The 22,991-nt window shown below is 39.5% G+C and overlaps 2 protein-coding genes across 15 annotated transcripts in view; both read left to right on the top strand.

Annotated features, from left to right (window-relative positions):
- The first annotated feature begins 722 nt into the window (after positions 1-722).
- Positions 723-2,025, top strand: LOC143348206 (uncharacterized). Its single transcript, XM_076778188.1, is given in 3 exon segments — positions 723-761; positions 990-1,297; positions 1,536-2,025. Coding segments are annotated over 3 exon segments (837 nt in total).
- A 15,823-nt stretch (positions 2,026-17,848) lies between these two features.
- Positions 17,849-22,991, top strand: part of LOC143348184 (uncharacterized) — a 123,966-nt gene continuing 118,823 nt past the window's right edge. For all 14 annotated transcript variants that reach the window (XR_013080731.1, XR_013080728.1, XR_013080730.1 and 11 more), the window contains exon 1: positions 17,849-19,122. Coding sequence is in view for 2 of the 14 variants with exons in the window: in XM_076778133.1 (XP_076634248.1) it covers positions 18,765-19,122 (358 nt within the window). In the remaining 12 variants the exon portion in view is untranslated. The remainder of the gene's footprint in view (positions 19,123-22,991) is intronic.

The following is a 22,991-nucleotide window of genomic DNA, read 5'->3' as shown; positions in this document are numbered from 1 at the left end:
CTATAATAGGTTAATTCTGCTAGATATTAAATTTAACTATAATAACTTATAATATATCGAACCACGACGAGTCGATAGTCGAATCATTAGGATTTCTCTGTCCCGCGAGATGTACCTTGATTGAACGTCTGATAGATGGCACTGCAGTATTAAATTTCTACCAATATGGGGAATTTTTTAGTTAATCCCTTGCAATATAATAATAATGTATATTATTACTAGTAAAATATAATTGTACAAAATTTTGAAATATTTGTGCTTGACACGATAATTTCCATTCATTTTTGCACAGTAATTTATACAAATTAAATAATATGTCAAACAATTTATTTTGTCACGTAGATCTCGAACAGGAAATAAAAATCCTTTTTCTCTAAACAAGGTTTGCAAATAAAAAATCGCAATTTCTACGATTTTATTTAGTTTGTACTCATTTGCCAACGGCAGTTTGTAAATTGTTCCTTCATCAAATAATTAGAATTTCCCGTTAATGGAAAAATCGTGTGCGTTTGCAATAAAGAACAAGTAAAGATGTAGTTAGGCGAAAGGAAAGAGAAAGTAGCGGAATCTTTGACTATGTAGATTGGAACGTGTTTAACATGATACATGTACACATTTCCCGCCATTGACAAGACTTAGCTTTTAGAGCAGATAGTACTGTAGGATATAAAGGAAATGCAAAGAGCGTACAGTAGTTTCAGTTCTTTCCAAGACTTTCCAGAATGTTGGTCAGCGTAGACGATATTACTCTATTTTACCTGGTGATGTGTTATTTTACGTTATTTATACGGTTTCTTTAATAGTGTTTTCAAATATTCTTGATGCAGTAAATTGTTCGTTTTGGACGATCTATTGAAATGTTAAAGAATACAATTTTTTTATATCTTAGTTTTCAAGAATTTCTAAATTTAAACCGCGTTCAGTGCGATACTGTATTCAATGTAAAAGTTTTAGGATTTTAAAATCAATGTGAAAATAATTCAACACAGGTAACATTCTTCTGCCTGTCCAGTGGTATATTAACAACAACAATATCGCGGGATTTTCAACCGTCGTCGAGTTTACAGTCACCACCCGTTAGTTATCTTCCAACACCGAACACAGCATTTTCAAAACTTTCACAACACGCTGTTTTCGTCAACCAAGCTTTGGGCAATGGCTTGGAAGATGCTAAATCCTCAGGTAGAGGCATTCCTGAAATACAAACACAACAAAGGTTTTCGTTCTTGAAACCACTATCGATCGACCTCGAGTTACCTTTCCAAGACGAGACCAAATCGATTACGAATAAGCAAAAGTAAGAATTGATGTTTAGAGCATTCGGTTCCGAAAGTGTCTAGCGTTTTACTATTATATTATATTTTCGTGAAAATCCCAGTCGACCTAAAGTAGTTGTAAAAGCAAACGATACAATGACAAACGTAAAGCTTCTGATGATTTCTCAGTCAAAGATTTCGATCCTCCTGCTGTATTAGTTTGTTTTCGAACGAGTCTCGAAGCACCCATACATCAATATTTGAAGTTTACATTTTCAGATTATCGAAGGAAACTCAGGGGAGTGCTGAAACAGCAATTAGGAGAATTCCTGAGTCATCGAGACCGAGCAGTACGCTGAGACTGCGAGCAACTGTTGAGAATGATCCCCACGTTCCGCGACGGACGTCGTATCAAGTCGTAGAAGAGCTCGATGAATACCTAACGGATGATTTGGATCATGCCCGATTGCCTTATCGTGGGAAGGTTCAGACGACGAATCCCCATCGTAATTCGCAAGACATAACGACGGCCATCAAAGCCCTCGATCGCTTCCTGAGCGGGGTTCTAAGCGACGATGGTTACAACAGCGAATTACATCCACCGCCCAATCCTGTTTTAGCCCTCATCCTATCTCGATACGGACGATACGTGCTCGGAGCACGGAATTCTCGCGTGAACGCTCATATGGCCGTTAATAATATTCATAATAATAAACCTTTTGGCAACTATAAAATAGAATGCGAATAACTGCCCACTTACGATCGATAGTCGTTCCGAACAGAGCTAGAACAAATTGTTAAATGCGTCTAGAAGAGACTGTACCGGAGTTTTTTTATTTATTATGCTATGCGTAATAATAAAATATGAGCAGTTATTAATGTGGAAATGGAGATCAATTTACAGAAAAGGAATCATTAACAGTGGGATGGTAGTAATACGAGGATGGCTGAGTTGGGAAGATGGTTGATTAGCAACACGAAGATCCGTGAGTTCGAATCCCCGTACTGCAGTTTCCCTTTTTTCCGAGATATTGGTACATGATAGTAATTACGAAAGAATGCAAAAAAGGATATGTACATTAAAAATTAATTATAAGTATAATAAAGAATGACGCATAAGGAAGTAATTATTGAAGGATAATATATGCTTGGTTGAAAAAAATATGGCTAATATCCAGCGTATAAGTGGAAGAGAAAATATCCTTTATTAAATAGAAGGGGAAAAAGTATCCATTGTAAATGGAGGGGAAAGCTTTTAGAAATATCTGGAAACTAAAAGTCTCTATAAAAATTCCAGTTCACAACCAGAAAGAGAAAGCTTTAGAAATTGTACCATATTTCTCTATCCCGGAGTCAAACGAACACAAACTTCATTTCTTTATTAAAAGAGTTACACAACAGGACTTTCAAAACGTTGGCATGGATATCCGTGATGTGGATATCAACAACATTATGATGTGACGAATGTACTGTTTTGACTTCTCCATTTCACTTACACAAAAAAATCGTACTAGTACTTGATCCGAGCTTGCCGATTGCTATTTCTGAACCGTTCAACCCTCTAAAACAAAAGAACTACAGGTCACTTGGAATTTCCAAACCAGTTTATGATCTACTACCTGAACCTAGCAATTACTTACGACTCGACCCAATAATTAATAAAACTGAAAGAACATTTATGACGGGGTTTGTGAATATCTAGACACAACTAGATAACCAAAAAACAGGGAGTAATTCTATTCTTTAAATGAAATTGTACTGTTTCAATTCGCGGTAGCTCGCAATAGAGAATGGAAAGGATCCTCGAGATCCCACACGTGACGCGTCCGAGTAACCTCTCGGTTCTACCCGAGTTCCTTTCCATTGTTGTTTGATTCCAGCTCAATTACATAGCATATAAAGAGTGGTAAAAGCTGCTAGGGGTGGTTCAGCCGGTGATAGCAGCGGTAACGGTGAAGAGGGTACGATTTTCTTCCGCGGCTGGCGCAATTCACCAGAAAGAAAGGAAAAAGGCCGAGAAAGACCTGGAAGAAAGTGCACGCACCTAAGCCGCTGTAATTGCCACGGTGTTTATAATTGTTGCACACTCTTCTGCTCTTTGTACGGATGCCTCTTCAGGCTTTCTGACTCGCGACCCTCCCGGTTGCGGGCCACTCCGCCATGGACTCTTCACCGAACGTCGTGGCGGGGGCGAGACGAGAAATTAGTCTGCGTTTTCACGGAGCTGACTTAATAGAGAAAGAGAGACCCGAGTGGAAGAAAGTGGCCTCGGCATTGTTCGCGCGTGATATTGGGCTACAATTCTTGAGATGTCTCGCGGTCCAAGAAGCTCTATAGTGAACAACTTTCTAGGAGCCATGAAAATTAACGTCGAGCATGTGTGCTGGCCATTTATCGCGTTCGAGGGAAATATCAACCACCCGGGTGTAACCGATCGACTCTCCATTTTCAATATTTTTTCGTTTCTGTGAGTTTATTCTTCATCGAGACACAGTGTATTTAATTGAGATTGAGTCCAGTCAGCCGGAAACAGTCGAGCTTCGATAACTGTTTCGAATCCTTCTAAATAAACAATTCGTTGGAAAAGTTTAAAATTGCTGGAACTTCGAAAACAATAAAAGAGAAAAATTCAATTTCTCTGTATAATGAAAAATGATACCTATACAAAACTTTGACCAGTTCTATACATAAATATCCACATTATCGTATGGAATAAATGGCACAAAATGGCACTTCTGTATTTTTCAAGTGGTTACCAAATAATTTTTAAGAAATCGAAAGATGTAGTCGAATAAAGTGCAATTGGAGTTCGCTATGACAGCAATTGATACTTTCGTTCCAGATAGAATCGGTTGATCACGCGAAGACATCGAAAGACAAATAATACCGTCGTTGGTAATTTATTCGACGAATCGTCAAGTGTACCGACACCCTCTCCAAATTTCCTCTTCCGACTTACGCGATTCGATTATGTCGGTGTACGGTTACTTCGCCATCGGAACACAGCACAGGAACCACTTATATTTGTGTTTATTACGTCGAGATGTGACGTCACTTCCTGAGGGAAGGAGGACGGAATAACCTCATCATTGTATCCCACAGACTCGGCGGCAGTGATTCCCCCTTTGAATGGAACCAAGTGGTTCGTAGCCCCTCGCTGCTTCCTTCTCTGTCTTTAACTGCTTCTTTGTCTTCCTCTATCCCTCTGCCTTTCTTCCAACCCCCCCTCACGTTCCTCACGCATTTCTTTAACGCTAGATTTACGGGAACCCCTCGATTTTACGAGTGTCAGATTCCGAATTCTAATTTACAGATCTCGTAAACATTACATATTTGCGATTTTTGTCGAATTCGATCGATACAATGATATAAAATCTAATTAAAAAAATATAGACTGGCCATTTTTTTCACAGAAATCGGTCGGTTTATTTTTAAAAACTTATCCAGTGTCGATTTCAATATTTTTAAGGGCAAAGTCGCATGAAATGTGACACTTCGTGCGGTACCATTTTGGATTTTTACTGAAATTTAGATATATTGTAGAGTTTAAGGATGTTTAAAAGTATTTACCGATTTTTGCAAGTCGTTTTTTCTGTAGATTTTAACTTTTCTGTTTGAATCTCGGATAACTTGTGACTTCGAGGCAAATTAAGAGCAGAAATGTGAATTATATTTCGATCGACAGCAATTTAAGGTTTGCTAGGCAATATTAGGTAGCTTCGTCCTACATGCTCGTATAGGTACTATAGGTAACTAACTCGATATTCGTATGACAGATTGGGTCTTCGCTGTAATCGACTATATCGACCTAGCTATTTGGCTAGAAAACCTCTACCCTCGACGATAGTGCTATTTAGCGTTCCAATGGCGCAAGTGTAAGGTGTGCCATTACAGGATGGCAGACGTGGCACTCCATTAAACGACCTACGTTTCATGTGTCCATTTAGACCATGGCCGTGAAACGAATAGAAGGATACAGGGGGTGCGGGAGGCGTGGAAACCTGCAGAAATGGCTGCGTTTCGAGCAAACCGTGCCTTTAATTAAACCTAAAGGGGGGACTGTATTGTCATTTGAAGCCAGATTACGATGTATTCGGTTGCCAGTATTTGGTTGACCAGTTTATCAGACATTCTCCCCCTAACGCTGTGCGTAATTTCACAAAAAATTGGCGCCATTTCGTTTCATACGCGACACTCTAACAAAATCTTTCACTTTCAACTATTATTATAGCTTTTTAAGAATTATTATAGCTTGCCTTGAATTTTTTTCTCGAAAGTGGGTAGGATTTCGAGGTATGTCTATTCACAAAAAATGATTGCGATTGTCCCCTACAGCTAACAATAAATTTTGCAGAACGATTTGAAAAAATTTTTTTTCGCCGAAAAATTTAGGCACCTACTCCCTTGTCGCTTTTTCTTAGAAATTCGTTTTTAATTTTTAGTCATTTTGTTTGACGCCCTATAGAAAAGTTGTCTAATACTTTTTTGTAGGTACCCATGAGCTCTACTTCGGAAAAAAGTTTCACTGAAATATATTCACTATTGTAGGAGTTATGGTCATTTGAATATTGGACCACTTTTACAGGGTTTTTCTCATTTTCCGGGGTTAAGGAACAACTTTTCGAATATTTTTGTGATTTCTACATATTCTGCACCGAAATACGCATCGTTTGCTTTTTTAAACATTAAAATCGTCCAATCCGTTCAGAAGTTATGACGTTTTAAAGATATGCATGAAATTTCGAGGAAGTATTTCTGATCAGAAATTATATTTTCGGTAAGGAATTTTTTTCTCGAAAACGGTTAGGAATTCGAGGGTATGTCTATTGACCAAAAATGATTGTAATTGACTCTCCTAACTGAAAATAATTTTTTTAGAACGATTTGAAATTTTTTAATTTTGTCGAAAAATTTCACACCTTCCTGAATTTTTTTCTCGAAAGTGGGTAGGATTTCGGGGGTATGTCTATTCACGTAAATTAAACGATCGTTCAAGGGGGCAGTCTCACTTAAACGTTGTAAAAAATTAACCATATTTATTAATTTTTTTTAAATATATGTTACATCTAACGCTACAGTTCACTTTTGCAGTTTACTTAATTATATTTTGGGAATACAAAATAAATTTTGTAATAATTTTTATTGGCTTTTCACGTTGTTATCACGCCCGCAGTAAACATGTAAACACTGGCGTAGGTGTAAGGTTGACTAAATCAAAAAATCAAATAGATTTTTATTCAGTTGGTTTCCTGTTATCGCCTGGACCAAAATAATTAAGATATGTTAACAATGGCGAAAGCTTAAATTACAAATTGTAAAATTTTGTCGTTTTTTCCGCAACTTTTTAATAAAAGAATATGATAAACTCATTATAAAAATATAATTTTGATTCAGGCGAGAGCTATTACGTGGAATAACGTGTAAAAATTTCAGAGCAGTCTTTTGAGATTTCATCTACGACAGCTAAGAAAATTAAATATATGTAGAGTCTGTAAGATCATACTAATCAGTCCCAGCTCCATACAGAATTCCATCCAGATTCTTGGCACCCAGGTGGCACAAACGCTAGAATTTCGACTTCTAAAAGCAGCAGATGTCTCTTAATCCTATCGTAAACCTCTCAAATTTCTAATGCCTGGGCTGTAATACTTGACATTTATCTCTCAAAATTTAACAGTTCATTCTTAAATACATATATACAGGGTGTTACGTTTAAGTACGAATGGAGAATCTCATGAGGTATTGAAGGTATCAAAAAAGTGATCTTACGAAAGTTGTTTTATTTAAAGAGGCAAATTATGTGGTACAAATAACTTTTGTATAGGTGAAGTGATGGGGTTTCAAGGTCAAACTAATTTTTTTAAATGGAACCATATATTTTTTTGTCAATAATACGATAGCATTTGTTGAGACAAATTCAACGACATAAACATATACATTCAAAAAATGAAATAAAAACAAAAATTGATGTTTTTGAGGTCTCACATGAAACTGCTCTCTTAAGTTCAAGGACACGTTCAATCACCGAGATATTTAGCTTAGGGCATTTTATAAACTTTGAGAAATGATAAATATTTTAGTTAAATATAATATGTAAATGTGCGAAGTGTCCTATCGTTTAGCATAGTTTTCGTAATTTTCGTTTCAATGTTGTCCAATGGCTGTAGCACGTGTAAGTGGGAGTTAACGCGGGCACAAAGAGTTGAAGAATACTGGGAGCCAATGTCACATTATGGAAAACGGCATGTAAAGCGAAGCAAGAGCGTTCGTCAACGGTGCAATGTACACAGTGTACACGATCAATGAAACCTATGGTTACGCGTGGGATCACGTATGTTGTCATGTTACGTTACAACCAAAAGGTAAGGGGGAAAGGGTGACGACGTTTACTGGTTGCATCGAATTACAAGTCCCTTAGGTAATGGTGCGTACGTTATTTAATACCCTGCACTCGGCGTTCTACGTGCGTTGCCGCGATACAAGCGATGGAATTTCTCGACGTGGCGAGGCGTTTACGTGGTTACGAAACCGGCGGCATTCGCAATAATACGCCACTGGTGGCGATGGCTTGTTCGAATCACGGCTCCGAAATCGTTCGAAGCTTTCATCATCGTGAAAATTCGAAGCTCGAAACTCTCGAAAGCCTTGATAAATCTGAAATATCTCGAGTCTCGAAGGTCTCGATAAACGCACGCGCCTCGAAATCAGCACTCGATGGCGCGCGAGGTCGCCAAACATTATAATTTGCGTTTTGTTTAGTTATCTAGCGACTGATAGAATGTTTAAAGATTTCCACCGTCACTTTCGATCACTCTTAGACGTTATTATTATTAGACCTTTTTTCATTCGGTTAATCCGGCCAACGTCTTTCAGACATCTGCTTCTTCTCGCATTCTATTTCATCTAGTTACTCAGTTTGCATACTTTTCCAGGCAGGAAATATGTATTTCTCCACCGCGGGCGAATTTACTCCGAGATTTCTATTTTATTCGTAATACGATTATTCTCGAAATAGCTTCGAGGAAGGAATTAAGGAATTAAGGTCACGTTTCTACGATCGATTTTTTTTTAATCAGCTTATTTAAATGTATGTAGTATAAGGAATGCTCCGTAAAAGTTTCAGTGGAAAATACCAAAAATTGATGATGTTACTGTACAAATATCAGCAATGTAGGGCATAAACACTGTGATGATAAGATTACGTATATGTTTCTTAAAGAGGACTTAGAGAATTTCATACGACTAGTGGGATGGTATATATCATAAAAGCATGGAAAATATGTCTCTACGATTAACAAAGTGTTTGCGTTCACCATTGCCTATATTTACAATGTTTTAAAGTGAAACTTTTCAAGAACAAAAGCCAACTTTGACCAAACAGTGCGAGGCCCTTATCGTACTGTGTATTATTACAAATTATGCCCAATCTTATTTTAAAAGCGATTTCCACACTTGAATCACACTTGTAAGAATAAATTTATCGAAACATTTAGATATATGCAGTTTTTAATGTACTTGATGCGTTCAAAGTTCCGTGTATTCTTAAATCTCACAACAATTTACAGAGTACAATTTTCTTTTCTATCTTAAGAAAGTATTTTTGCAGCCATTAGCTCGGTATACCAGTTACCAGGTCTCACCACGAGGAGATTGCTGCCTGGAGAGAGATACAGGGAATTCAAATTCCTTCGATCTCCCTTTACAATGAAACTTAATACACTAAAGAGATAGAAGGAATCCGGGTTCCTTCAATTTCGTTTCGCTTTACGTGTATTATACGTGGAATAGAAACGACTAAACTGAGGAGACGGAAGGAATCAAAGTTCCTTCGATCTCCTCGTTTAGTTCTGCCAAGCAATTATTTTTAAAGAGAATTCGGGAAAATTACACGACCGATTGCTTATATCAAGTAGTCAATGGTGACCGGAGGGACGAACGAGAAAATGAAAAGAAAAATGAGCTACTTCGATAATTGCTTGGCAGAATGTATAATACATTCGCGACTTAATCAAGCTTATATCTAAACGCGTTTAAATTAAAAACCGGTGATATTCTACCTAGTTAAAGGGACAGTCAAATTTATGATGTAATAAGAAAGCGACAAGTGAGAATATTAAAGAATTTAACGAAGTATCTCAGCAAAGTATCATACTTTGCGAGATAGTATGAAAACAGAAATGATATACAAGTCAATACAATATTTTGACCATTGTTGGTCTAACACTGACCATTGTTGACCATTGATGCCTACAAGTTGATCATTATTAACCATTGAATGACGGATTAAAGTTTTCTTACAAGGATCACTTTAAAAGTTACTGCATGATTTTTTTAAACATTTTTCTCCAGTTTGAAGAAACGTATCTTACATTATAAAACGCGCATGATTTGAAAGTTGAACATGTTTTTTAATAGAAATTAGAAAATAAAGGGCGATAATCGGCACAATGAAGTTGAATTTTTCAAGAACTGAAGCTTATTTTAAAGAACTTTTCTTGCAGTCTATAGTTTTTGATGGTTTTCATGATATCTAGTAAATATAAGAGTGTTATTTTCACAAAATTATAGTAATTTAAATATTTACGGTTCGGCCATTTCTACAGTTTCTTCTTACTAGCGTTGACATTATCGCAGCTTCGGTGCACAGATTATTATGGTAATTGCAATGGATAAATTGTCTATGATAGTCGAATAAAACAATCGTGAAACGCAGTTCCATAGCTATTATTTTTATTCGTTGTACAATATACATTCGACCGTGAATTATGACAGTTACGTGTCGCATTAACGAGTCAATTTGTCAGTTATTCTTTATTGGACGAGTATTAGCAGGAATATCGCATTGTGATAATACGAGCCCAACTTCTCACGTTTATAACTTCCTTTATGACTGTAAACGGAAGGTGGAAGTGAGAAACTCGTCACTATCGTTACCTGCATGACTTTGGAGTTAACTATAGAAATTAAGCCTTCGTTTAGGGTTTGATAAGGTGATATACATTGACCATCAATTTCAAACTGAAACTTTGTTAACCATGAATTGATTTTCCCACACTTCGATCCGATAGTAAATCGTTTAATTTCTTCTGCATAAACGCCATAATTTCTGTAGTCAGTGAACTTCTCATAGTTTCCTTTCCCTTTCAAAGGACACATAAAAGTTTACGTCTAGCCTACAATACCTCATTAATTTCGTACGTTGGGTGCCTTGTAACCTACAGCACTCGCCCTTATTATAAAAGGTATTCCCAGGTAGGAAAGTAGATCAGGTATGAGGACTTCGGAGGACCTATGAACGAAGCTCTTTAACGTCTCTCGCCGCACATACACGTACACGTATAATGGGCTTAAACCAATTCCAGCTCGCTTGTACGAAGTACTTGCTCGGAGCCGTCTGTACCACCCACTTAAAGCATCGTGCTTTCCGGTGTGTTAGCAGAAGCAGCACCGGCTACATCAGAGGTTGCAACAGCAGCTCCCAATTAATAGCATTGCGGCGATGCTGAAAGGCGGCGCACCGATGTCTACGGATCGGTCAGCACCCTATTAAAATATTCCACAAACGTAGCGAACGCGAAGATTCCTCGACTCTTACTTAACAAATATATCTTTAATACAGTCGACGATTTGGCATTTCTTTCCTTCGATGTAAAATCAAATGGGAATTTTTTCGATAGTCGTGCGAACTTAAATTCTTAATTTATTATTATCCTCTATTATAAACAAAATGCAACAGGAAATCGCACTCCGTTTTATACGGAGATACTTTAATTATTTATACTTAAAAAATTGTTGAGTATCCATCATTTTAAAAAGAGCATATTAAAATCAAATGGGAATTTTGATAGTCGTATGAACCTAAATCCTGTTTAAAAAAAATGCAACAGGAAATTGTACTCCGTTTTATACGGAGATACTTTAATTATTTATACATAAAAAATTGTTGGGTATCTATCATTTTAAAAAGAGCATATTAAAATCGAAATCGTACGATTCGTGCATTTCGCTCGCAGGAGTTCGAATACCGTCGCGACAAAGTCTTTGTACCCTAATCACAGGAAGATGATAATCGACGTAAATGCCGTAAATCGTCGGCAGTCGGCGAGAGCAGTTTTCCAAACCTACACGTAGAAGACATCTGAATCATGATGGCGCGTCGCGAAGAACGCGCGAAGTCATTATCGTGCCTTTGAATCGCGTTTTGTACAATAGTGGCATTCACGCTCCAAGTTATAGTTTTGCAAAGTGTCCTGAAAATCGTAACTGAACCGCGAGGGGATCGATTATTCCACGCGAAAATACAACACGTTTTATATATTTAAAAAGAAAAAAAATTGTACGTATAATACATGTTGATTTCATTTTTGTTGTTTTGGCCATGAAATCACGAATTATCGCTGCTGTTGCGACGGTCCCGCGAGATTGGTGGTAATTAAACTGATTTTAAAAGAGATTACTGTATCTGAATCGCTTAGCGTGCTTACGAAAATCGAATGGAATCCTCCGCACGCACGGGAGGGATTATTATTGCTCGAGAGTGTGGGTCGATTTGATGAGGCATGTTACAGAGCTTGATTGCAGACGAAACACGATATCTTAAGAAAGCTTATGAAAGGGGCTTCTTAGGGCTTTTAGACAGTGCTTGACCTGGATAAAGAGACACTTCCAGCTGACCAGTTTGCTGTTCTGGACTCGAGACTCGCCACTCGAATACCGCGTTATTTATTTTACTTGATCTATTCTCCGCGAGTTCCGAGACAAGGGGCATTGAGGATAATCCATACTTTTCGATCCACATACCGATCTGTAACAAGTGTCAGAAGTGCGCTGTATTAAACAGAACTGGCACGGTTCGGTTATATTAGTTTTAAAAATTTTCCTTAGCATGGAGTAGATAGATTATTTTTATTTCTATTTACGAGTTACGCGTTACGAATTTAGAGGATGAAATCAACCCTTAAGAAAAGGGTAAGATTAGATAGAAAATTAAAAATTGAGTACCTATGTTCATCGAAAATTCCACTCCTACCAATTCTTACAGTAGAATCGAATATAAACAAAATTTCTGTCATTTTAAAAATTTTACACTCAATTTTTCGAAATTTTCTGGATATTTGTGTTCGTGAACCCTTCCATATTTAGACAAATGGCAAGTTTGATCTGGGAGGCAAGTTAGCAAGTATTTATGGCCACGTATACGGTCTTTGTCTACCCAATAACGATCAGAAGACCCCTCGGTTCCTCTTCATCCAACTGATCGTACAGAGAGGGAAGTATCCACTTGTCTTGTGACCCTAACATTAGCCGACAACGCTTCGCCATATCGTTTGCACAAAAATAAACAATCGATCCGTTCGAACGTACAGTTGGCCCTCGAGCAACGCGGATTATTTTATAAATTCTGATCACTCGGACCCGTTTTTTTTCATTTCTTTTACAACATTGACACTGAAGGTAAAGTGAAGAATGAGAGAATGGATACTATATAGAAATAATTCTAGGGAAATGGGAAAGCAAATGGGCCAATCGTAAATTACAATCCATAAACCATAATCTATCGCCGCCATATCTCCAGCTTTGGTCATATAAAACGAATTCATCCATGCGGTATCATGACGATGACGTTTTGATGGCCTAGAATATTAAAAACGATATTTTTGAGCAGACTAAAAATTTTTGTTAACGATGGTATAGTTTCTAAACAGTGACTACACTTTCGAAATCGCTGGAAACCGGTGGTATGGTAAAGTTAGGCGTATTGGGCAACGCGTATTCGTCCATAGTGATGTAGCAATCAGCTTCGAGATTGTCATAAAACTAAACGAACCGTTCCAGTCTCCATTTTCAAGTTCACTCCTCCCTAGTGGTTTTTAATCATCTGTGCCCCGACAACTTTCCTCTATCCATGATTTCTCGTACCGAATCCAGGAGTGGAAACTCTCTTCAAAGTAAAGTACCATAATAACCAAAGTTTTTATTAGGGACCGTGGAAAGTGTAAAAAGCATGAAATGGATTATAGTTTGGACCCATTTCGAGGACATTATCGCCGTATGGTACAGTAATCCACCGACTTCGCTTATAAACGGCCATTTATAGTTATACCGAGCCAGAGGCAGCCCTTTCTTCCGATACGAAGTATAATAATTACTCATTTAGTGACGAAACATAATAAGTACCAATAATATTTTAAAAAATGCTATAAAGAAGTTTCGATCTATCTTACGCGACTCGAAGAAATATTCGAGAACGATTAGCCTGATACCGAGTTATTTGTTTAGTTTTCAATCGCCTGCTTTTCGATTCCTTTCGATCTTAATAAATATTTCACAAGTACGCCTATGATTTTCCTTACGCCCACGCGAAGTTCGCGAAGAATCCTACGCGTCTGGAAACAAGGCTTCGCGCCCGTAATAATAAAGGTGCAGCTCCTGGTATCGAGGCTCCGCGCATGCGCTTAAGTGCCAAAAAATCCACATAAAAAGGAGTCGCGAAGCGACAGAAAACGGAGAAGGCGAAGGACTGTTTACGGACCATCCACGTGCAACGCCGTGTCAAGATATCATGGCGCCCGGTCCAATAACTGGCACGCTTCTTTGCAACTATCGCCATAATTCAATCATTTGTTACATATACGTTCTTATGTGTATTTTTTATAGGAATAAAAACTCGATTACTATCTTTAAGGAATCAATAATACATTTAATTGTACCGTTTTTGTGATATCAAATATTTTCAATAAAGGTTTACGCAAATTCGAAGTTGTGACTACGTTCTTTTTACGTTCTACGTGTTTTTTGAATTTTTGAGTTGAAAATCATGTTTCCATACCCAGCAAATTAATTAAGGTCGTTCTTCGTTTTCATGTACTATACATTGTTCAACTTTTTCTTTTTTTTTTAAACAGGCTTTGATCTTTGCTGAGAAGCATTACATAGAACGGACCTATGGTCGCCATTGGACTTCCAAAATGGGACCGTACAAAAAACAAGATCAAGAATGCTCCAGTAAGTACTTAAATTCAGTCATTCAATTCGATAAAACGCTTGATCGTTACGAGGCACTCGAAATATATTCGAACTACTAAAATTTGGATAAATGCTCGAAAATCGGGACTTAAAGCCGAGCACTTATGGAGTAGAGGTATCGATTCTAATTATAGAAACGGCTCGAGTCGGCTGTTGAGCGTAGAAGAGGACAGCGATCGAAAGAGAAAGAGAAGTCCGTGAGTGGAGGTGGATAAAAAAAAAAACCATAACACTTGAACCGAGCTTTCTGGTGCGTCAAGGGGAATCTCTCCTCGTTGGCGGGGATGAACAACCGGGGCACTTATGCCAGTAGATCGGTTCGGGTGCTTGTCCAACTTTTATCGTGGATGAAATTTCTATCGATGACTCGTAAACGGGGAAACCAAAGTCCAGGATGACGAGTCTTGGCGTTCGTAGGTATACAGTGTAACGCACGAAGCAGAATACAAACTGCGCATTGTCTCCCTTTTGCCCCCTCCATTTTGTTTCTGCGCTCCACCCACCCCTTCAGCACGTGCAGACACATTCGCGGGTCGGTTTCGGATTCGCCCCCGAAACGAGAGTCTGCTTCAGCGTCGCGGAACGTGTCCGTCTCTACCTCTGCCGTTGTTTCCCTCCCCTCTTCCCCGGTTTTACTTTTCGTTTCCCACTCTTCTTTCCTTCTGTTATCGTCGTGTCGCCTATAGGTATCCCGCTCGTACGCGTTCTTATCGCGTATCTTCATCCTTGTTCCCAGTATCCGCAAGGCACGTTCTCTCAGAGCGAACGGAAACGAGGTGCAGGCTGTTGTCCCGACTGCGCCTGCTTCCTGGCGGAAACGCGACATAATGCGCCTCATACCGCACCCCAACGATGACCAACGTGCCGTGAAGAGGGCATCGGCCGCGATGACTTTTTAATCACGAGCCACGCTGGAAGTTCACCCCTCGAACCACGGTTTGCCGTTCCCAGAGGTTCTCAACATGGTCCATTATCTGCCCCAGGCCTCCAATCGCGGAGTACAATCGTTCCCCATCCGTGTTACTGGCCGAACAACCAAGGTAAATGTCTCACTGGTAGCTAAACCTGCCCAAACTTAAACGATCGGTTTCATTTTCATTTTTACGGACGAACTTCTTCGTTCCAATCTAAGGTGTCTCCGGTTTTATTTTCATTACATTCGTTGGAATTTTGATTCTTTCATAAAATTTTAGGATGCATTTAGTATTTGAAGTAAAATAGCTGGTGTCTTCTAGCCCAGATACGAAGCTGAAATTTTAAGCCAAGCAGTGTAACTTATCCGTGCTTAAGTCTTTCGGTCCTCGAGATTAGGTAAATGCTTTTCACGTGTTCCCTTTGGCTAGGAGGAAATTAGAGCCTAGCGGTGTGTTTCCAAGGGCATCGAAAAGGACAACGGAATGGAATGCAACGATCAGCCACAGTGTGTTTTAATCACGATACTTTCTCTTTAGTTTAACGCATAACTTATGTTCGAACGATACTCCGTGACGTTAATGCGAAGCAAAGGCTCCTAGTTGGTTCTGCTGAGATAACGTTTCTTGGTCGGAAAGGTTCTACGAATTTAATGAGCCGGAGTCAGCAGTTAGGTTCTGTGGTTCCTATTCATCGATCGTAATAGAATACCTCGAGTATATTTTTAAACGATCGTTTGGTTTTGTAGAACGCGATAATGACATATTCAAAATGAGTATAGAGATTAATTTCTTTGTGACAGATACCACCTTCGGATGTCACATTGACTCAGTTTTTAAAAATTAATTTGTACGTCTTAATCAATTTAATTAATTTGTGCAATCTTAATGCTTTATTCTATTGTTTGCTATCTATTCAATTAGAGTACTAACCCTTTAATAAAGCGATATTATTATTATTATTACGCAGAATATTGAATTTTTTGAATAGCAAAAGATAAACAGTAAATATACAAATTTCAATTCAAACTGAATATAGAATCAGATATTGTTATTATACATATAATATTGAATTAAGAGTCTCGTGGAACGGCTTTTTAATCCGAAGAATGGATCCGGAAATAATAATCTCGAATCAATTTTACCATTTCGACTGTTTTATTTCCCTTCTAGTCGTGCATCTGTGATTTGTCGGTTTACTAGTTATGCGATTAGTAGGTTGCTACTGCATTCGATTTAGTATACGCTCAGAGAGCGAATACGCCGAACGTACGTTCCAGGATGTAGTCTATAATCGCTTCCTGTGCTAGAGATTGGGCGGTAGTAAGGGGTCGATTGTGTGTATCCGTCACGTACACACACGGGGGATGTGGTTCTAGGGACACAATCGATTCGCCAATCGATATTTCCTAATATAACTGCTTTTTTTCAATCATTGTTTCGTTCAGCCCATTATAATTTCATATTATTCCACCTCTTCAGATTGATCTTATCCTATTAATTCATTATCTTCGAACGAAAAATACGTTCTAGACATTTTCTAAACTAACCAGTAAATCTTCCTAATCAGATTTTAGTATCGTAGAAAGAAAAGTCACGTTGGGTCGGTGGGAAAATCATTTGTTGTTGTTTGTTACAATAAACCACAAACTATTAACGATTCCGATGCAAACATCGTTCCTGTCATTAATGAAACAGAATCAGATTTGTGTGGCACAATCATCGAAAATTGGGTTTATTGTATTATACCAAACGCAGTCATTCCATGTTGTGGTCATTCATAAAGAAAAACTTTTGTCTTTTTCTCTTTGTACATATTAAAAGTATTTAATTTCCCTTAGGGGTTGAATTTTAACGAATAACTTTGTGTAATGTCTGATAACATAACGAGCAATGTATAATATCGTCCACGACCGACGACAGAATTTAAATGATTTAAATGATATTGTGTTTCATAGCGGCGAGTATATAAATAAAGAAAAACTTTTGCCTTTTTCTCTTTGCAGATATTAAAAGTATTTAATTTCACTTAGTGGGTTGAATTTTAACAAATAACTTTGTGTAATGTCTGATAAAATAACGAGTAACGTATAATGTCGTCCATAACCGACGCTAGAATCGTAATTGAAAGGGAACCGAAATGGCGTCGAAATATAATCGATATTAGAACCATTACTGACATATGTAGTACCGCCATAAAACCGACACTAGAACCGAAACAGAATATTTTCCAAACCCCTAAGAACATCACATCATATTTTGTTTTCATTAGAATGGTACCGGAAAAGAAATTCGTAAAAGAACTTGATTCACAAAACTGTGAATACGATCAACAAAGGGGTTAATTGGTACGCAAGCTGTTTGATGAAAATGATAACCTATAATCTTAAGATGTAATCCTTTACCGCGATATTCTTAGGTAAATCCGGTGGACCGATGAAAAGACGGGAGGGGTAACCGAAAGGGCAAGGGTAGCAGGGGCGAATCAGTGCGAGTGGAAGTGGACGATAGGTCGACCGATCGTCCTCCACGCGTCCGGCAGCCGGTGGATGAGTCGTTCCACGGAAACGGCCGAATCTCCCCGAGTGTCTCCGAAGCGACGAACCCTCGGCTCTCGGCGGAGCGTCGCCCCACCACATCCAGTCGTACTGCGAATGCCACGCCGGGAGCTTCGTATTTGCAGTAATTCGGGACTTTTCCGTTCTTCCAGTAAATCGAACCTGCTCGTCGCATCAGTGCACGTTTCGTTCACCGATTTCCGCGTAACAAGCCGTCGTGGGCCGGGGCCAGAGCTCTCGGTGATCGTGGTTCACGGTCGTTTCGTTGGCCAGTCGCACAGCTGTCGCTCGTTTTTTTCCTCGTTCCTTGTACCGTAGCGTGCGACACGAAGGGAAGAGCCACGGAAAACGGTCGTTGTGCCGGGTATTTCACCGTTTTCCGCTCGTGTTCGCCGATCGAGAGTGTGGCGTGCGCCGCTGGAGAAATCGCGATGCGACAACGCCGGGTGATGCTCGATTTGCTGTGGCAGCGGCAACAGGAAGAGCAAGACGTACGGAGAGCAAGATAGACGAAAATAGAAGAGGTATAAAGGAACAAACGGTCCGCCGTCGGCCGCCTAGTCAGATCGCGGCGATTTTCTCGAGGATAGCGAAAGATTCGAGCGGGCCGTTTCGCGATTAAAACCGTTCGACTGGGTGACACCGTTCATTGTTTACCAACGTCAGTGCGGTTAGGCCTAGGACTCGTCGGGTCGGCCACGGTGGGAGGGATTAAAACGCCGGGAGAAGGTACAGGAGGAAGGCTCGCAGAACGCGTGTTCCGTGAGTTAAAAGGCGAGAAACGGCCGGAGGGGAAGAGAGGTAAGCGATAACGGGGAAGCGGGCAAGCGAGATGCATTCCAGATGGACGATGACGCCGCACCGTCTGTAAGATTAGCGTGGTTTCTCTGTCGCGTCGCGGTTACCTGTCATTGTCGTGTCAGGACGTATCGACGGTCGTCGGGCGGGTTATGACGCGCGCTTAACGCGGTCCGTGCACGAATAGAATCGAGCGTGTGTCGATCGTGCACAACATGGAGTCCGGAACGGCGACCGACCGGTCGTCGACGAGAAAGGTCTCCTTCGTCACGTCGATTATGAGGAAATTTCGTAAGGATTCCTCGCGAACGGAGGGTGCCACGATGAATTGGCCGATGTGCGCCCTCTGTATCATCAGCCTGGCCGTGTCCGGTCTACTGATGTACAGGGAACTAGGACTCGAGTCTAGAATCGCCAACTTGGAGGCTCGCTGTCAGCGCCAGGAAATGCCGGACGTCATTATTCAGAGGCTGAAGAGGGAAGTACAGCAGCAGATCAAGGTCCGTCGCTACACGCCGGAGCTCAGCGCCTTTCGGATCAAACGAGACCTCCCCGCATGCAATTGCCCAGCAGGTACGTGTCCTTCGCGAACCGTTTTCTTCCTCGATCTTAATCCCGACGACTCGTTAACTTTCGATCGTTGTTTATCGTCTTCCGTCTGGGTGGAGGGGCGAGGGGGGACTTTTCACATAATTCCTCGCGAAATAATGGCACGCGAGAAGGGCCCAGCTGCCCTCGCCAGTCGAATCGTAATCTCGTGTGTGTACTTCTACGGACGGGAGGAGGAGGAGGGGGGAGGGAGGGAGGAGGGAAGTATACGCGTGAAGAAAAAAGATCTTTGTCCCGAGTTGGAGCAGCTTCGGTGCTCGAACAAAGGACCCGATCTTGAGAATTTCGATCTCGAGGAATGCTCGAGAGAGCGGGTCTTCTTTTTCGAGATCGCCCTTTGCACCGTATACGGTGAGGATATTCCGGATATACTCTGCGGATGGATATATCGCAGGAACCGCGTTCCACGTACTGGTTTTACCGTATCAATTAGTTTCTTCGAATAAAAACGCACGGATCGTTTCTACTCGCGCTTGGGAAATATCCACGAAAATAATTGTTGGAAAGTTCTGATCGAAACTGTTACAAAGAACCTCTGTTCTGAATAACTGGTACGAAGATCTTGAAAGTTTATAGGTTTATCAAGTTTGGAAACTGTAGTGGTTCAAGGGGGGGGATTTTTGTGCAACGGGTTTAAAAAAAATCGATATTTCGTTTTACAGAAAATAAAAGTTGCGACAATAATCGTTCCGTACGTGTTATTTTATATTACTCGCGTTGTACGAGGGAAGTTTTTACACAACACGATTTATACTAGATTACATGCATTATACGAGAATCTACTGCACGTAAAATTACTTGAAACGAATATAAATTGTTAAAATTTAAATATATTAAAGAGATAAGGATTTAATACTGTTTTGGAGTGATAGCAATTTTCCTTTATGGAGGATTCTGTGGAAATATGAAGTTAAAAAAATACCTATATTTTTTTTAGTTAACTTTATGTCAGTTCAACAATGGTGGAACTTTAAATTTCAAAATTTATCTAACATTCACGGTTCCGGCATAAGATATGTTCGCTTTCCATGAATAATTCATTTAATTAATTTCATTATTATTAAATCCACATTTGTAAAACATCGTTCGGAATAACTAGAATATAATAAAAATAACCTCTCCGCGTTTCCACATTTTATATTTTATACTCCATCTCGATATTCTCAGTTTTCCATTTCTACGCGGTAGTTGCGTTTCAAAGAACGCCTTAAAAAAGGACATATTGCTGACGGTAGAATGCAGAATCGTAAAAGGACTGAAATAAAGAAAACCTATTTACAAAGCGAAGGATTCTAATAAGCCATGTTCCTAAAACTGCAAATATTTAAGTTGCTAGCGTAGGAACGTATTTAACTGTGCTCGATAACATAAAATTCACATTTGAAAGCAGCACCGCACTGAAACGTGTGGTCGATTTGTCACACTCAGCCTTTCAGGAAAACATACGACTCTCGATGCAACGCAGAGAGGCTGGAGAATACAAAGTACATATCGACGGAAAAGATTTCGGAGTTTGTTCGCCTCCAACTTCCCACGCGAGTGGAAACCCCTAAAAAGACATCCAGAAAACGAAAAAGTGACTATTTCGGTCCGTTCCATTAATTTTATTCCTTTTTCAACGCGTTGAAGATAATACGAGGCGTACGATTTAATTCCAAATAATTTTTCGAACGTATACTATTCAATTTTATATTGTTCGTACAAGGAATGGCCGCGAAAAAGAATAGATTTGTTTCACGAATACCTCGTCAATGTAAATATGTGTTGATTTTAATATACAAGACTCGAGGATGAGTGAGTAGCCTCATAATTGTGAAACTTGACATTAAGAGCTTGTAACGAGTCAGACTCGTTGCTGTACTGCAAGGGGTTAAATGTTATTTAAAAGTATGTATCAGGGTTTATTTATGGCGAGGATAAGGATAAATATTAAGTTTAAATATTACTTTTCTATTTATATTAGAGGGAGTTCAGATTAGCGTAGAGCCTAAGTGCAAGCTGAAGGTCCGTACGACCCACCTAATGCCACATTCCCGCCTATAGTGTGTTCCAGAAAGAAAGGATCGCTCCCTAGCATACTCTCCGTCAGTCATTACAATACTTTCCGTCGCATAGGGGCATGTGTCCTGAAATATCGCTTTCAGGCAAAAGAGCATTGTCACTGGGGGACAACTCTGTCGGCTAAATAAAAGACGCTGGCAAGGTTGCCACCCATGGAGTACTATCTGTCTCGTATTTTCTCTCTCTCTCTCTCTCTCTCTCTCTCTCTCTCTCTCTCTCTCTCTCGTACTCCGACTCGCATTCTTTCTTTCTTTAACGAAGCAAAAGCGGCAATGCGACATTAGCTAGGTGGCTCGAGTCTCAGATGAGTTTTACGCCATCTTCTTCAGCAATTTCTTTAACCTTTATTGTTCAGTTTCATTTCATTTCTTTGCTTGGCAAGGCGACGCGAAATATGAAAATAGTCTGAGTGAAACATTACTAAAAAATTGTATTTTTCTCAATTAAACAGTGTGTAAACACGAAGAACTTTACCTTTGCTTCGAAATTTCCCAGAGTCCAGAGAACTCGTCATAATCCTCGAATGAATGGAAATGTGCGTTTTCTTCCGAATGCGACCGAGTCACTGGGTTTGTTTTTTCCGATTCAATCCTCGCCAATTTGAATATTCATGAAGAATTTTCACCGATCGTGTCGGTTTGATGACACTGCGCGAAAGGGAAGCTTGTTCTTTTACAGAGGAGGAAGGAAAAAAGTTAACGGAGTTGTTTTCCCTCGAATAAACTTAGAACAAGGAAGGGGGTGCATAAAGTAGTAATTAACTACGGAACGGATTCGATTCGAGGTTGAATCGCCACGAAACTATCGAATTCTGGCGAGGGGGGAGTTAATAGCCGATAAATGTAACTTCGATGCGTCGATAACAGAATTACACCATCTGGACGAAATTATTAAGTTATAGACATTAGCAGCTACATTTGCGTCAAAAATTAGCTTCGTTTTACGAACGGAACAAAATTTTCAATTAACGTGTGCCATCGATGTTTCAATAATACGCAAACGAGATCAACAAAATTGTACAGAATGTCGATCGTCGTAACAACCTACAAATTTTAATTCGATACAAAATTGGAATCACCAATTTAAATGGCAATATTACTCGTAGTATCGCAGCAGATTAAAAAACAAATTCGACTATCGTACGATAATCTAAATATATACAGAGTGGACCACCTAATTAGATAAAAAAAAAATTTGATTCGTCCACCAGTTACGAAAATAATTGAGTCGATCGAGGTGGTTCACTCCGTTTTTTTCCGGATCGTTCCCCATTAAATTTTTCAGAAACGATTCGAACAAAATGAAATTACAAACAGTCTGTTTGAATTCGATTAACGTTACTCGCGCAAAGATCTATAACAATTAACGGTACAACGAATTTTAATTTGCGATGGTATCGGCGCACGTATACAGATTTGGCATCTCTTTGAAGCTTCGATTACGAGCGACTCATTCACACACGGGGTCGAATTACCACCAACCGAAAGTATGAACGTGCCTGGGATTCCCGTAGTTGCTCTATCTCGCTCCCACTCGATGCTATCTCGCTTTTTTGTCGAATAGTACTAGGTTGGAACACTGGCGGTCTCGCCTTTGTCTCATGAATGCGATCGCCAAGAAAGTGTTTCACCACACGAGACACGCAGATGAGATGGGTATGCTATTTGCAACTAAACTTAGGATAGTTCAGATTTAGAGCACGAAGACAACGTGGAATCGCGCGAAATTACGAAAAATCATGGTACTTAAGCAAAGTAGAAAATACAGCATTT

Source organism: Colletes latitarsis, chromosome 11 (assembly GCF_051014445.1).
Source record: "Colletes latitarsis isolate SP2378_abdomen chromosome 11, iyColLati1, whole genome shotgun sequence".
NCBI classification, from domain to species: domain Eukaryota; kingdom Metazoa; phylum Arthropoda; class Insecta; order Hymenoptera; family Colletidae; genus Colletes; species Colletes latitarsis.
The sequence above is the reverse complement of the archived record's forward strand: the minus strand, read 5'-3'. Positions and strand labels throughout refer to the sequence as shown.